The 15643-nt window shown below is 41.5% G+C and overlaps 1 protein-coding gene across 1 annotated transcript in view; it reads right to left on the bottom strand.

Moving 5' to 3' along the window:
* Positions 1 to 5806, bottom strand: part of LOC115388121 (transcription factor AP-2-beta-like) — a 49351-nt gene extending 43545 nt beyond the window's left edge. Inside the window, exons 1-2 of the mRNA XM_030091063.1 lie at positions 5786 to 5806; positions 4316 to 4451 (exon numbers count right to left, since the gene is read on the bottom strand). Of these exons, the coding sequence (XP_029946923.1) occupies positions 4316 to 4451; positions 5786 to 5806 (157 nt within the window). The remainder of the gene's footprint in view (positions 1 to 4315; positions 4452 to 5785) is intronic.
* Between the last annotated feature and the right edge of the window lie 9837 nt (positions 5807 to 15643).

Here is a 15643-nt window from a genome sequence, read left to right on the forward strand (position 1 = left end):
CATTCATCGTGTTCCACAAGGAGCTCAGGGAACACCTGAGGCAGCGGAGAGGAATTCTTAATGTCACAAATGAATATGCAAATACCACTGTGTGTCATAACACAGGCTTTAGTCATGCTCTGATCCAGGAGCAGCTGGGATGCCAGGCAGCTATCACTGCTCCACTGATGCCTCGAGAACTCCAGCTCCAACATGAACGAGCGAGAGATGTGAACTTCAGCCAAAGCCGTGCAGATTTCAGAAGTTTCACCAAGGACTTTCTACATTAAAGACGTGGAACTGGAACGGAGACCACAAGGCCAGGGAGCGAGAGCATAAGCACTACTGTGACGCTCATTTTGTAACCGCCAGTTTTATTGCATCAGTTTTATGTTCTCAGGACTTCTTCTTTTACATGAAAACAGAGATCCAAGCTTTGATATCCTCCTTGGTTGAAGAAAAATGTATAATGCCATAATAACTTGACAGGGGAAGCTGCACGTTGCGAAACACTGACAGGTCTGAGCACTGAGAGGTGGGGACACACCTGCACGCTCTGTTTGATGGCTTCCGACAGTCGGGAAGGCCAGAATGACTCACCCCACGCCGCTATTGATGGCTTTGACTGCTTGATTACTGGATTTAATTCTGAACATTAAATATCAAATCTGTGGAAACTCAAATGTACTGAGTCTCACACTGAAGTTGGGATGCTGCCACTTTTTTTTTTTTTTTTTTAACTTCCAAGAAGTAAAAGATGAGAGGATGGCTTCACATTCAAGATGTCAGATTTGAGATTGTTCACATGTCTGAGTGACGGTGACAGTGGGCAGTGTTTTTTCAATGTTACACACTTTGCAAAAATCTGTGACTTCTTCATCAGTCAGCATGCAACAGTTCAACTCCACCATCAACCAGCTGAATTACCAACTGCTAAAATCCACGTAGCATCATTATTTCAACCCTCTTTCTACGTTTTCAGCGTCCAACATCCAAAAATATCAACAATGGACTGAGTTTCAAAGGGATAAGCACGGTTATACACTTATGGAAAGAAGTTAAATTCATGTGACAAAGTCGTAAAATTAGTGATTTGACACAAATCATGTCCCAACAAGGCAAACTGTTATAATTTAAGATCTGACATCCAGTCAGCTGAATCAAACAGCTAATCCGTTAAATACGCAGGGTGTGATCTTTTTGGAATACAGTGTTTGCGGATTAGGTGTTTGAATTTCTCACTGCCATACTGCTTGAAAAAAAAAAAAGCATATCTACTTTCTCCTTTCATGGCACAGGAGGGGTCCGTTTCAGCCCCCAGCATACAGTCGGCTCTAATGTGTCTCATAGGGATAATTATGGACGTCAAGGTAATTATGTGTTCCTTTTCAGGGGCCAAAACGGTGCACATCTGTTTCCAAAGCAATGAAAGATACATATTGTTTCTTGTAAATCTTATGGGAAATTTTAGATAAAATAAACTATTTGGACATAGATTAAACATTTTTTTTGAATGAGTTTCTGCTTTAGTTGTACTTCTTTAAATTCAAAGTAGAAGTAGAGAGTAACTTCAGTCACTACATTTGATTTGAAGAAATCAGAAAATGTAGGATATGTGTTTATGTATAGCCAGAAATGTATATTTCCATCCAGTAGCAACAGAGGACACTGCTCCAGTGACAAGGCTTTGTACCCCTGAAGCTAAAGCTCCACTTGTTTTGTTTAGTTTTTTTGTTTTTTTTTTTTAATTTTAGAGAGGTTGTGTTCACAGGAAAGTTTAATCTGCAAAAAATGTAGTTTCCAATTTTATGATAATCTTACAGGAGCAATAAACGATTTATAATCAATTGAAGGGGGAATAATTCTGCATGTTTTCTTACTTCTGTGTCACAGTAGGTACATGCGCAGATACTTGTGCTTGTACACACACTCACAGACATACACACACACACACACACACACACACACTCTCACACGTGGATGGAAGTAATTATGAGTAGAACAAAGCGCAAAAATTAAAGTGGGGAGGAAATTGTTGAAAACACGAGTTTGGCAAATGACCTCATAAACACCCTCTCCCTCCCTCTCTCTCTCTCTCTCTCTACTCTCTCTCATCTCTCTCTCTCTCTCGCGCTCTCTCTCTCTCGCTCGCCTCCAGCCCGTTACTGTTTTACAATGATTTCAGTTTGCTTTTCTTCTGTTTTGTTGCGAGATGTAATGAAGAATTCCAAAAGACTCTCTCTCTCTCTCTCTTCCTCTCTCTCTCTCTCTCTCTCTCTCTCTCTCTCTCTCTCTCTCTCTCTCTCTCTCTCTTTCCAACACACATACACACGCACACACACTGTCAGTCCTGCTTGGCTGCTCGCTCTCTTCATCTGGTCCTCATATGGGCTTCATTCCCCCCTACTGCAATCCAGCCCAAAACTATTTCCTCTTTCAATTTCCAGGGGAAGTTGTTAAATGGTTTTCTGAACCAAACAAGCCTTTTTTCTCCCTCTCTTTTTTTTAAGTTTCTCAGCTACTTTCTTGTCCTTTTTGTGTTGCTTAGCATGCAATAATGAACTTCTAAGCAATAAAAACACGGGAGAACACACAAACATTTCCACGGTGAATAGAAGTCAGTTTCCCAGTTCAGAATTTGCTACGTGTAAATAGACTCGCTATCGAAGTGAAAATTGGACTGTTAAGTACTTAGAGCATCCTATATCACACTCAAGCTCACGTGCACACGCGCACACACAGCCTCTTTGTCCTGAGTACGCAGTCAGGCGGGAAGGGGAGCTATAGCCACGGGCCAGGCAAGCATGCTCATCTGAAGGACGAACGCTAACCAGGCAGACTCTCCTCATCCCTCCATCCCTCTCCGCTCTCCGCCTGCTCTGTGCCCTCTAACCTCGCTACCAGTGTGGAGCGCAGAGAAAAGAGGGGATCTATAAATCCTCCCCCTCTCTCCGCCGCGCTCCTCTCCGTACCCCCCCACCCCCCCGTTCGTCGGTGGCCGAGGCGAGGCGAGGCTGGAGGTGGTGTGTAGCAGGTCTTCAGAGTAAGCTGTGATGACAGGTGTCACTGAGTCTCATGGGCAGACCTGTGACGAGTGTCCTGCTCACTTACAATCCTCACTTTGGCGCTTTTCACAAGTCACGAACTGATGAGTGCCAAAAGTGGGTACGGGGGATTCATTTGCCCCGTTTGTGCTCCCTCAGAGCCGGTGTGTGTGCTGGACGCAAGCATGAGCACACGCAGACGGAGGCGCAGGCCGGCCCGTGATGCAAACTGTCTGAAGCCCGCCCCCCTGCTCCCTCCATTGGAAACCTTAGATATGAGTATACATGTACACGCATATGTATAAGCGCACCCTCCCTCAAGCCTGGCACTACACACACGCCGGCTGCCAAGCCAGTTTAGTTCAGTCCGGGAGAGCTGCTCTGTCTCAGGGCAGGGACAATGCAAACAAAGCCCGTAGCTCCTCCATGCAGTGGGTAAATTAGACGTGCCGCAGGAGCAGGGAGAAGAAACTCACAGGCACGTCTGTCTTGTTTAGCATGATTTACAGAAAGGCTTTGTCGGGTGCAGAGAGCTTGTTCACACTCCTTAAAGTCTGGTCCGGTGGTAAATGATGACCACACAACCTCAATTAGGACGGCTTGTGCTGCTGAACATGCACGGGCTTTTCAGAAATGGCACACAATGGGTTCTGTGAACCAAATGAATTGTAAAAACAACACTGACTTCTTAATGCCAGCTTTAAGTGCCAGACTTGGCTTGCTATGCCGGCTTGTGTTGTTGTCATGTGAGATCACAGGGTTTGCATGATTTTTTTTTTTTCACACTTAGCAGTGGCATGTGATGCGGAGGGGAAAGATGAAGGAAGGCTGACCACTTCATTAGCAATTATCTATAGATGGCCAAATTAATGAATTTCCTGTTTTGACAAGCTAAACATTGAAACAACAGCGACAGTCAAGCAATGACAGTGAAGGTATTTATTTCCTTGCTAGGCTTGATGTTGAGGGTTATACCTTTTTTCTCTCTCACGGCCCCGGCTCCACCAATGAAGTGATCACAGCAGGACAAGGTGGGCAGCATGATCTGGGAGGAGCTGACCATTCATCACATCATGGCAATTACTGCATTTCCATGTCACTGGGACCCCAGCGGGAAAACACCTACTCATGAAGACCCTCTTTTGTGTCTGGAACAGGGGATGCCCTGCCTCCTTTTATCCTGGAGCCCCGGTCAGAGGAGGCTAATGAGCACAGGGCTGTACCTCTCTCCTCGGTGAGGGCAGCCCCCTCATTCATTCACCGATCCTTTCTGTGAAAGCCCGTGTGTTTACCGACGGCCAAGCCCTGCAGCCCGTCAGTCTGCACACAACACTCCTGCCCCGCCGTGCTCCCTCTCCCTGCTGTGGTGCACAGACGGTCAAAGCCCAGGACCACCTTTTCCCACTGTGTCTGGCTCAGAGGGGGGGGCTGCAGGGGACGTGGAAAAGACCAGTGTTTGTTTAAGCTAGTCTTTAAAAAGCAAGGGTAGGAAACTTGTTAAATGCACACCAGAGAGCCTCTGCTGTGCAAAGTGGGGCATGAAGGAGTGGAGCTGCTATGTTGAGGCTGCTGCAGGCCTCAAAGGTATCAGTGTCACTCAGGCAACTCCTAATGAATCCTTAAATGCCACCATAGGAAAAACACTTATCTAGAGCATATATGAGAATAAGTTATTATTATTATTATTATTATTATTATTATTATTATTATTATTATTATTATTATTATTATTATTATTATTATTATTATACTGTAATGGTTATTCTTTTATATATTATTAAAATAAGCACTGTTGATGGTAAATCACTGCAGGGTTGGGCATGTGCTAATGTATATGTCATTTTAATTATCTTATTAATTATTTAATGTCATTGTTATTATTTTTTTTCTACAGTTCAGTCTGAGGTGTAGTGAACCTTGAGGCCTTTAAAGTCTCAGTTTATCTTTTTTTTTTCTTCTTCTTTATTTGCACTTTCCCAGAAGAACTCGTTCTGAGTTAATACAGTAAGTGACATTAACTGGATAATTAAAAAAAACAAACAAAAAAATCGGTGTTAAATGCCAAGCAAGTATTCACCACCCACATCTTACGTAATACAATTTATTATTATTTTTCTTCAGAAATTACTTTTTGATTTGATCGTATTCATTTTTTGTTTATTTGTTTTTCTTGCAAAAAAAAAAAAAGTCTAACACTGTTTGACGGATTCAGTGAAGATCCTCATGTCGATTGCGACTTCTTCCACTTGAGAATCCCGCTCTTTGTGCCGATGAGAGTAAACATGTGTTTAGTTGTTTTGCATGTCTAATAGCAGATCAGGTTTTCACGGGTGACTTTGCTCAGCGGCCGCAGGAAGACGCAGCCCCGTCACGCCTGGACTCTGTCACAGAGCCGTCCCCGCTACGAACACAAAAAACCTCCAGAATTAGGTTAATTTGCACCAATAACGAGGGTGTTTTTAATGTCCTAATGAGGCTGTTAACGCAGCGTTGTCTTAAAGTAATTAAAGACGAGCGGCCCGGCTGGGAAGTGCCACATTTGACTGAGAGAAAAAAAAAAAAAAAAAAAAAAAAAAAAGGCTGATCTGAGCTATCACAATATTTTCTTTTCTTTTCTTTTGGAAAATTAAAAAAAAAATACATGAGATTTTTTTTTTGTTTTAATTAAGCAATTAAATCAATATATCCCGTTTCAGTACAAACAATATAAAGTATACATGCATTTTGCGTTAACCTGCAGTAGAACTGCTGTCTGGGCTCACCATCTCCCCCTGCACAGCCATGACGCTCAAGGAGGACATTTGCATTTATGCAGATTAAATTAATCTGTTGATCTCCGTGTCTGTCTAATGAAGGAGGCACCGTGCTATGTGTGGATCTGAATGTCTGTGTGCATGAGGAGGACGGGTTAATTAGGGAAACTGCGCCTGGGCTTTCCCTAAAAGGTCACACGTTGCCAAAGGCTTGAATACATTCTCCAGTCTTGACATGCCACAAAGTGACAAGTGCAATGACAGATTTTTTTTTTGTCATTATTTTCTTATTTATTTATTTTTCTCCCTAGAAAAAAAAGGCAAGACATAAGCCATTAAGAGCTTCACTGGATTATTTTTACATGGTTTGCTTTATCTCTCTCATTAATACATAGCCCATGGAAAGTTCATTAATTCATTTATTATTTCCATTCGTAAAGATTCCACTTTCTTGCGCTTTGTCCTCAAATCAGCCACAGATTTCATGCTATTTAAAATTACAGATCATCTACATGTCTGATCCATGGTAAATAATAGCCTATGTGATCCCAGTCATGACAAGTTTTCAGTTTTGAAAACAAAGCACTCTTTATTCACATCTCACTGGATTTATCACAAGACTGAAACATGGGTGTGAAAAATGTTTTTGCATGCTCCATATTTTTTCCAGCTGTCTCTTCCTGCTTTGGCCTCTTTGTGTGATGGTTCTTGCCTCCTTGTCTCATCAGATCATTCAAATACAGGCTCTACCTGACAAAGCACGGCCATCGGCTGATTTCTCGAGCACAATCCCGCACTTATTTGTGTGGCCGCAGAATGAAGTAAGAAGAAGCAGCAAGAACAAATGGCTGCTCGAGTTTAATCAACAGAATCAGTGACTTTATATCCTGTAACTTATCAAACACAAAGCACAGAATTTCCTTCCCTTCCAATCAGAGTGCGACACCGGCAACACCCATCCCAATATGACTACTGAATATTTCAGTTGCAACTGACTTATTTGATGCCTCCTGTTCTCATAAACACAGAAAAAAATGCAAAACATCTTTCATGGTTTCGTGTTTACAGCCACATGATTACCCCGCAAGACCTATGACAGAAACAGAAACCTCCAAAAGTCTCCACTCTAGGCGTCTCTGCGAGTTAATCAAGGCCCTTTGGTTGGATCGACTGACCCGTAGGTCATTCTGTTGACAAGTGTTCCAATATATTTGTCTGAAGTGTCTTATTCCGTTTTTGATCATATTTTAGGGTAAATCACAATTTTCTTACCCTTTAAAGATGAAAGCTCCACCAATTTGAAGGCATTGGGCTGTATTTAGGGCCACTTTATACGCTTCAAACACAACCGACCAAATGCTGAAATCTACATAGCATCACTTTAAATACACTGACCACATTTCATATTTTAGTATTTTACCGCTTTTATTCAACAAACACAAACTATACAACAAATTAAAGCGAAGACTCCACAGAATATGTGAATGTAAGAGTATGTAATTTTAGAGCAGCTCAGACTCAACAGAATGAAGCAACAGGGTAAGTCTTTTATATCATCGCACTAAAGCGTTCAAATATAAAAGTGCATGATTTCATTGTCTCCCAATGAGCGTGCAACAATAAAACGTCCAGCCCAATATGGTTGTTAGCAATGATTGCCTGTTTATGTCTTGATCTTTCTATCACTCCGTTACACCACAGTCTTGTTATTCGATCCCTCTTTGCACCCTGTTCTCATAAACACTCACTGAAAAAATTTTTTAAAACATCTTTCATGGTTTAGTGTTTACAGCCACATGATTGCCCCCAAAGACCTATGACAGAGGCAGAAATGTCTGAAAATATCCACTCCGGGCTTTTTTTTTTTTTTCATGTGAGGAATTCAAGCTCTTTGGTTGGACTGATTGGGCCACACCATGACTTTTTTGTTGACAACTGATCCCATACTCAAATACATGTGTCCTTTTTCCATTTTTGATCTCCTTTCAGGATAAATCTGATATTTCCTAAAACTTTGAAAAACAACTGCTGTATCTGGAGACAAAGCTGCATAATCCAACTGAATGAATCACCAAGTACCAACATCCATGTTCATATTTTATTGCACTGTTAATTTATGCCAGAGAGAGTAGCAAATGAAAGCAAAATGCCCACAAATTATAAGAATATAGTGTAAGTCTATGTGATTTATCATTAGAACCAAAAGGAAGAGTTTGATTTAACGCTTCTTGGGATTTCTTTTGCAGTTTGTTAGTATTGGCGACATCAACAATAAGAAAACTTCCAAATGCATTTATGTAAATGTTTGTCTGACTCTTGTCATTTGCAGCTATTCATTTTGTTTTAATAGACTTATCAAATCACAATTAATTATTTAATCTTACAAGATCATGGGGATTTAATAGTTGTAATTGGTTGCGCTATTCTGCAGTTTATCTGTAGTCAGTTGTAGAGCCATTGCAATAGTTTGCCATTGCTGGATTTCTACCCTCCTATTGTGAGGCTCATATAAGTTGGGGAAAAGCATGTGGTGAAAATTAGAGGCATTTTACAGAAACTGGTAACGGCCAAACCGCACAAGTCTCACAGTTTCTTTTACCGTCAGTTCTCCTTTCTCTGCCTGCCCTCATTTTCATGCAACCAGACACATTTGCAACCTTCAAAGTGATTCATCAAATAAATATATTAAACCAGTTGTAGTGGTGTGTGTTCCAGAAAGAAAACAAACAGGGTGAAAGATCCTTATTAGATTTCCCTTCAAGGAATAAAAGTTTGTATTGCAGGCCACACATCATTGGCTGGGCTGGATAAATGTAACTGAGTAGCATGAGTAAGTGTGCACAAAAAAAAACTGACGCACAATGTTACTGGTTTTGATAGTGAATTAGGAATGTTGATACAGTCCTGTGCTTCAGATGTAAAATGACTTCAGCAGTGCATCACAAATGACCCCAGCTCTTATTCCAAATGCATTTCAATCAATCAACTCTTATACAAATAACTCCGGTTTTCCAAACAAACCCCTAATCATCCTTTGAGAGTTGCCATGGCGTGTTATCTGCCCCTACCACCGTCGGATCTATAAACACCCAGGTGAGTGGGCCGGTATTAACAGATTTCATACCAGCCATTGTGGTGCGCCATGAATCAGGATGAGCCAAATCCCTCTCTGGGTCGACCCGACCAAACCGCAGTGCTGCACTCTGTTTGAATAATGTAAAAAGAGAAGTTTGTGCTGACACTGAAAATGACACAAAGCAAACAAGCGCAGTGTAAGTGACACAACGGATCCAAAAGATAAACATGTATGACTGAATAAATGGATTACATGTTCCCCTTGACAAAGTAGCTTTCTGCACCTCCGGGATTTTGAAGTTTGCCAAGTGTTGATTGCCACGCCCGGCCAAGTGAATAGATTTGGAGTTTGGAGAGGAGGTGGAGGTGGAGGTGGGGGCGGGGGTGTGCTGACTGATCCTTGCAGCTTTAGTAGGAGAGTCAGTAATATTTTCCTTTTTTACACTCGATTGATTTAAAAAAATTTTTGAGAGGGAAATACATTCCTGAATATACTTTGTAGAAAGTAATTTATATCAGAACGAAGGTTAAATACACAGCAGTGGTCAATTTTATGCTTTTAATATTTTAAACTTTTTTTTTTTTTGCCTTCTTTTTCTAAGTAAATAGATTAATCTTAAATTATTTGGAAATTGTAAGCCACTTATGGTTGGTTCAGAGATTTGTAATGATCAGAGAAAAGAAATGCACATTTTAAAATGTCATAATATTTATTTTTAGTTGGTGAAATTACTCATTGATGACATTATAGTTTGATTTCACACAGAATCTGTAAAGAGCAAGGGCTCAACTGAAGTGATAAAGCCAAGACATTATGGGAGTCTGCGCTGGCAGCTCCACTCATGATGAAGAGAGTGAGGCGTGCTGCAGCACGTCCCCGTTGCACATACATTATCTGAAGAACTGTGGGAATTCAACACAGGATCTGGCCTACTGCTGCGCACAAGCTCCGCAGTCTGGCCGACAAAATCTTCAACTTTGAGTGTCAGGTTTTTGAAAAAAAAAAAAAAGTGAACATGATGCTGAAAATTGCCATTTCCTGTGGTGCAGAGTTCGCTTGGCTTCTCTGTGACGACTGTGGAGCCTCAGCTGCACATATTGTAAGGTGAGAAGTAAATTATCTACAGTGCTGGATCGACCAAAATCAGCGTCCCCCCCCCCAGAAACACGCACACCTATGCACACTTCCACTCTGCTAGATGATGGCCCCCCTCAACCCCCCCACCCCCAATGTCCCTTTGAAGTGTGGACCCAGCAGTAAATTCTTGGGCTCTTTTATGCTCATTCCTATTTCGATTAGTGGGGTTAACAAGCCGCTGCAGCTCAGGCTAATGAGACTGTACCACGGAGAGGGGTCATCAGAGGTGGGATGGGCTGGGATTGGCAGCAGGGGGGGGCGGGGGTTAGGATGGATGACTCAGTCTTCTCCCTACTGAGTTAAATGAGATTTAAGGGAATCCTCAACATGTGCTGTTCACTCATGTTTCACGTGTAAACATTATTCATTTCAAAGAATGCTTGAATTCCAGAAAGGCCACCCCCCCCCCCCCCCCCCCCCGCTATCTGCCACCACAGTACTTTACAGAACGTCATGCAGAACTTGACTATTTTTACCTGGACAGTCTGTTACTTGTAAGCACATCCTCGCAGTCCAAATGCACTCACAAACATACCTCCCCGCTAACATGGGGGCCTTGTGCGGCCCAGTCCCGCTGGGGACAGATGGGCAGACAGGGAGGGGGGTCTCATTAAGGCAGGATGTACCAGGATGCAGTAAAACCTCTACTTTCCTTTCCTCTCCTCTGTGCTCTCAGCACACAGCGCTGTGGAGATCACAAACAGATGGAAGGGAGATGGATCAGTTGGTGACACAGAAAAAACCCTGCTGTAGTCACTTCATTCATGTTTAGCAGAAAAAAAATTGGAAGCACAGGGAAGTCAGTTTAGAAATGTGACAATCACAGAAAGCAGTAAAATGTATTATGCCTTAAGTTACTTACTCCTGAATCAAGATCTTGAATGCTTCTTTAGTCATTAACAAGTTTTTATATCGGAGATTACAACTAAAAAGCGTGATGGACGGTTTTTACAGAAGTCGTCACGGAGGCCCTAAATAACAACAGATGGGATTTACATGAAACACAGAGAAATGAGTCTACAGCACAGCCTGAGATAACATAATATGATGGAATATGTTTCATATCAAAAGGTCAGTTTCTTATCAATGGGCGATTGCTAATGTTTCTCTGTTAAATATATGGTTATGGACTTATATGGATTCATGAGCACTGGACTGTTTTTTTTCACCATGTAGTTCAAATGATTCATTTATGTCAACAGGATTCAAACAATGTAGTTTTGAGTTCATGTTGATAGTAGCTTGTCATGCTTTTTTTTTATTTAGTTTGAAAAAAATTCTGTCTTAATATTTACTTCCTTATAATCTTTGGTTGGTGAATGTTCTGTCAAACTGATAAGCTTTTCGAGTCTCTGCTGAATAACTTGGCTTCTTTTAGAGGCAGCCATGTTTGTTATTGCTGTAAACTTTGAAATGGGACTTTCACAAATTATAACTATCCAACATTTACTGGTACATGTTTATGTGTCTCCTTCAAATGAGACGTATCTTGAAGGATTGTTTGAATAGCTTTCTGTTCTAAGTATTTTGATGTAAAGTTGATCCAAGATGGCTGGAAACTCTCTATATTTTAAAGAATGTAGACAGGCGAGGGTATATTGAAAATATGCTTACTTACCTACAGTGAAGCTTGAAATTTCAATTTTTGAAGTGTGTATAACTTGAGTTGGTTTTTTTTTTTTTTTTGCCGTTGAAAAATGTCATTTTCACTTGAGCTGGGTATAGCCACCCTTAAAACTCAGGAAGTAAGTTCACATTCATTCTCTAACTGTCTGACATCATCTATTTAACAAACACCTTAAATAGAAAATTCATCAGTGATCATTGATAACGCACGGAGGCCTTGTAGGGTTGAAATGTGTACACAGACAATAACCAGTGAAGAATAGCCCTGGGGGATCCTGTTCCACACGTAAATGTTTTGTGGGGGTCAGCACACTAACAGAGCAATCCGAGACTCTCCCACGGAGGTTAAGTGTCTCGAACCAAGAGGTCAGGCCATCATTTAGCAAATGCATCTCCATCGCATGCGATGCCGGTCACATGCTGGCATGGAGATCAGCCGTGATGGCTGGCCAAGTGAGCAGACAAATGAGGAGATGATGAGAAGTGGGGGGCCTGTCTTGTCTTGTCTCCAGCAGCATCAGCCCTTCCCTGCTGTGTCTGTGGCTGTCTGTGCCGTGGTCCTAATCAGGCCAGTCAGCGCTGACACACAGCATACTGTACGGCAACGCTGCACCGCTCTCAGTCCCAAAGTATTCCCGCTCCCGTCAAGCTCACTGGAAAGAAATCACACTTTGGAAGCCTCACACAGACACAAGTATGCTTTTTAAAATGGTTTAATCCTATACCCTTCTTCATTTTAAGACGTTGTTTCTCATCCTGACATCTCTCAATCACTGCCTCTTTGTGTCACACTCCCATGAGAAGATGTGGGATGAGTGTGAGACAGATGTTCCCTTTAGGTAAAAATGTAGACACAAAGCTTTTGAGCCTGTTGCTTGAAGCTATGAAACAAGCATTGATCTATGTGGTATGAAAAAAAAAAAGACGATACAGACTGGAAAACAGGGTGAAGCTGTCCATATTTCATATGGGGGTTTCTCTTTAATTTCATCAAGCAGCACCTCAGGGGGGATTGAGAGGAGCAAGAGGAGGCGAGCGAGGGTGGACCACAGTGGGCATCAGGATAATAATGATAATTCAATTAAAAGGTTACTCACCTCCTTAGTCACTCAGGAGGGGAGAGGAACACCCCTGCCAGAGATGCGTCTTCCAGTCAATGAGACCTATCACAGCACAGACTAATTGAGGCCCGTGTTTTTTCAGTGTGTGTATGTGTGTGTGTGTGTGTCTAATGACAAGAAGAGGACCGGACCCTCAAACGCGTCCCCGGGCCTCCACTCCTAATTGGTTAATTTATCCTCACAGAACTCGTCTGCAAAGCCAGAGGCGCTCAGAGTGTAGAAGAAGGGAGAGAGGTACAGACAGACGGCTGCAGGGATCTGGGGGAGTGTGTGTGTGTGTGTGTGTGTGTGTGTGTGTGTGTGTGTGTGTGTGTGTGTGTGTGTGTGTGTGTGTGTGTGTGTGTGTGTGTGTGTGTGTGTGTGTGTGTGTGTGTGTGGTGTGTGTGTGTGTGTGTGTGTGTGTGTGTGTGTGTGTGTGTGTGACGGGGAGGAGAGCAAGTTTGACAATGACATCAGAGCATCACAGAGGATATTATCCCTTAAAGCGTCACATGTTTCTCACTAAATCTGAAACAGTCTCCTTCTTTTAAGAAATCTCTGCTCAAATCCACATTCCGACAGACCTTTTTTGATGCAAAACCTTTAGATTTTTGCTTTTGAATTCGTCTCTCTTCGTTCACTTGGTAGTTATAACCTCTCCCCCTCTCTCTCTCTCTCTCTCTCTCTCTCTCTCTCTCTCTCTCTCTCTCTCTCTCTCTCTTCCTCTCTTCTTTCTGCTTTGCAGAGATGGGTTACAGTGAGCTGGAGGGAAGGGCAGACATGTATAGTGCTTGTCTGGGTGATACTCACTGAAAGAGACAAGTATGTAATTTGCCCTTAGATGCAGCACAACACATAGTCCGCTCTTGCATAATATGCTGGTTACATTGGGTAAAATAAGGATTGTCAAAACTCCACTCAAGTAAAGATGAAGTTGTTTAGATTTCACTTCACTGCTAAACATTCATGCACTAAAGAAAGTTTGTCTCTTTCATTTTGGCTGGTTGCTGTTAAATCAAGAAGTGTGTGTGTGTTTTTTTAAGTTCTTTTTTAATAAAGAGCTTTGAATTTTTGGCATTTTTTCGCTGTTGCTATTGGCCGCCTGCATTCAGTGCGATTACATAGCTTTTCTCTTTCATTCCGTAAGGATTTTTGTGCATAGCAAATTATTAACTTCTGAATATTGGCCAACTTGTTGTTTTCCTACAGTACAGTACAATACAGTTATTCAATACGTGATTAATTATTGTGAGTCATTGTTCTGGATAAATAATAATCCCCCCATAACAAAACGCAGGTGATATTTGTGCTCTTCTTCTCAAACCCGATGCAACTGCTTTATTATCACAGACATAACACACATTCTTTTACCAATCCTTAGTGTACACACACACACACACACACACACACACACACACACACACACACTAGCATTCAGTCATAATGTTTTCTGCATGCCATCTTGTGTGTGAACAGTGCAGAGAATTAAAAGATTGTGACGACTGAGGGAACCTGAAGGCACCATTCTAATCTACAAATAGCACATAATGAGGCAGCCGTCCCACACAAAGCAGAGATAGAAAACTCCATGACTCCGGACCGTCCATCATCAAGTGTTTCATTTGGCATAAATTTTTTACAGAATGAGAAAAAGTTTTTTTTTATGTATTTTTTTTTTTTTTACAGAAACTTTTCAATATTGTTTATTAGGACGAATGTGTTTCCACCAATATATGAGTGCATGCAACTTTATGTGTGGTTCAACACAGCTGCATATCATATTGGTCATTTCTTTAAGTGACTCCTCAGTGAAAGTAGTTCACAAAATAAGGTTTAGTATAAGTACTAATCATGCATTAAGAAGTATTGAAAGCTGTGTATTAGATCATTGTTATGATTATTGTTCATGACACTATTAATGGTGTCATGAACAATATGAATGTTTTTATCTTTAAAGCTGAAATTTCTCAAGTGAAAAGCAGCAACTTTCCTATTTAAAATGAACTCATAATTTATTTTCTTCCATCCGGCGTGAGTACATTACACTTGCCACACTGGTCACTGTTACACTGTGGCATAATAAATTAATTATCACCCAAGTCTGATACTGATTTTAATTCCATGTGCAGAAACAAATTATATGTATGAAGTTTCAGTTAGATGGAAAATATTTTGTTAGTTGTGCTCTTTGTTTCTTTAAGTTAAGAATCAGCATAATTTTTTACATGAAAAAAAAAAAAAAAATTACCCTTAAAAATACCCCAAGAAAATAAAGCCAAAAAAAAAAAAAAAAACGTATTTCTGAAAACATTTGAGAAGCCATAAGACAGAAATCCCAACAGCCCAACCACTACCAGCAATACTGAACCATGTGGCTGCAGTTTAAGAAGGATGTAAGTCACATCCAGCAGCTCACCTTCAGCAGCATCACTGCTGAATGTAAGGTTGTGCGAACCAGGGTAGCCCGGACTGTAGTCCAGGGACTGTAAGGGGTCATCAAGGGGCGTCAGGGTGGATGCAGGAAGGAAGTAAAGCACAGCAAAGGCAGCGGAAGTGCTGGAATCAAGGATGAAACTGAAGACCCACGGAGGGAAGAGGTTCACTGAATTTGTCAAGCAGGGGGCATGGACAAAGTGGTTGAGCGCACTGCAAAGCAGGATCAACTGGTCCAACCATCATGCAAACAGATTTCACTGGAATGCAAGTCCGTGTGCTCAACACTGGCAGGGTCCACTGAGACTGACCATAGACCGCTGGAGAAACAGCACAGTGCTGTCATGAGATGTTTATTGCAAAGCGAGACACGTTTTCTGAGCTGATCAGTGTCATTCGAACATTATTAGTGCTGAGGCTTATGTGAGGTATTTCACAAGGATTAATGTTCTTTTTCTTTCGTATATATTCACATTCTAACCATTTTTCTATTAG

This window comes from Salarias fasciatus, chromosome 5, assembly GCF_902148845.1.
Source record: "Salarias fasciatus chromosome 5, fSalaFa1.1, whole genome shotgun sequence".
Lineage (NCBI taxonomy): Eukaryota > Metazoa > Chordata > Actinopteri > Blenniiformes > Blenniidae > Salarias > Salarias fasciatus.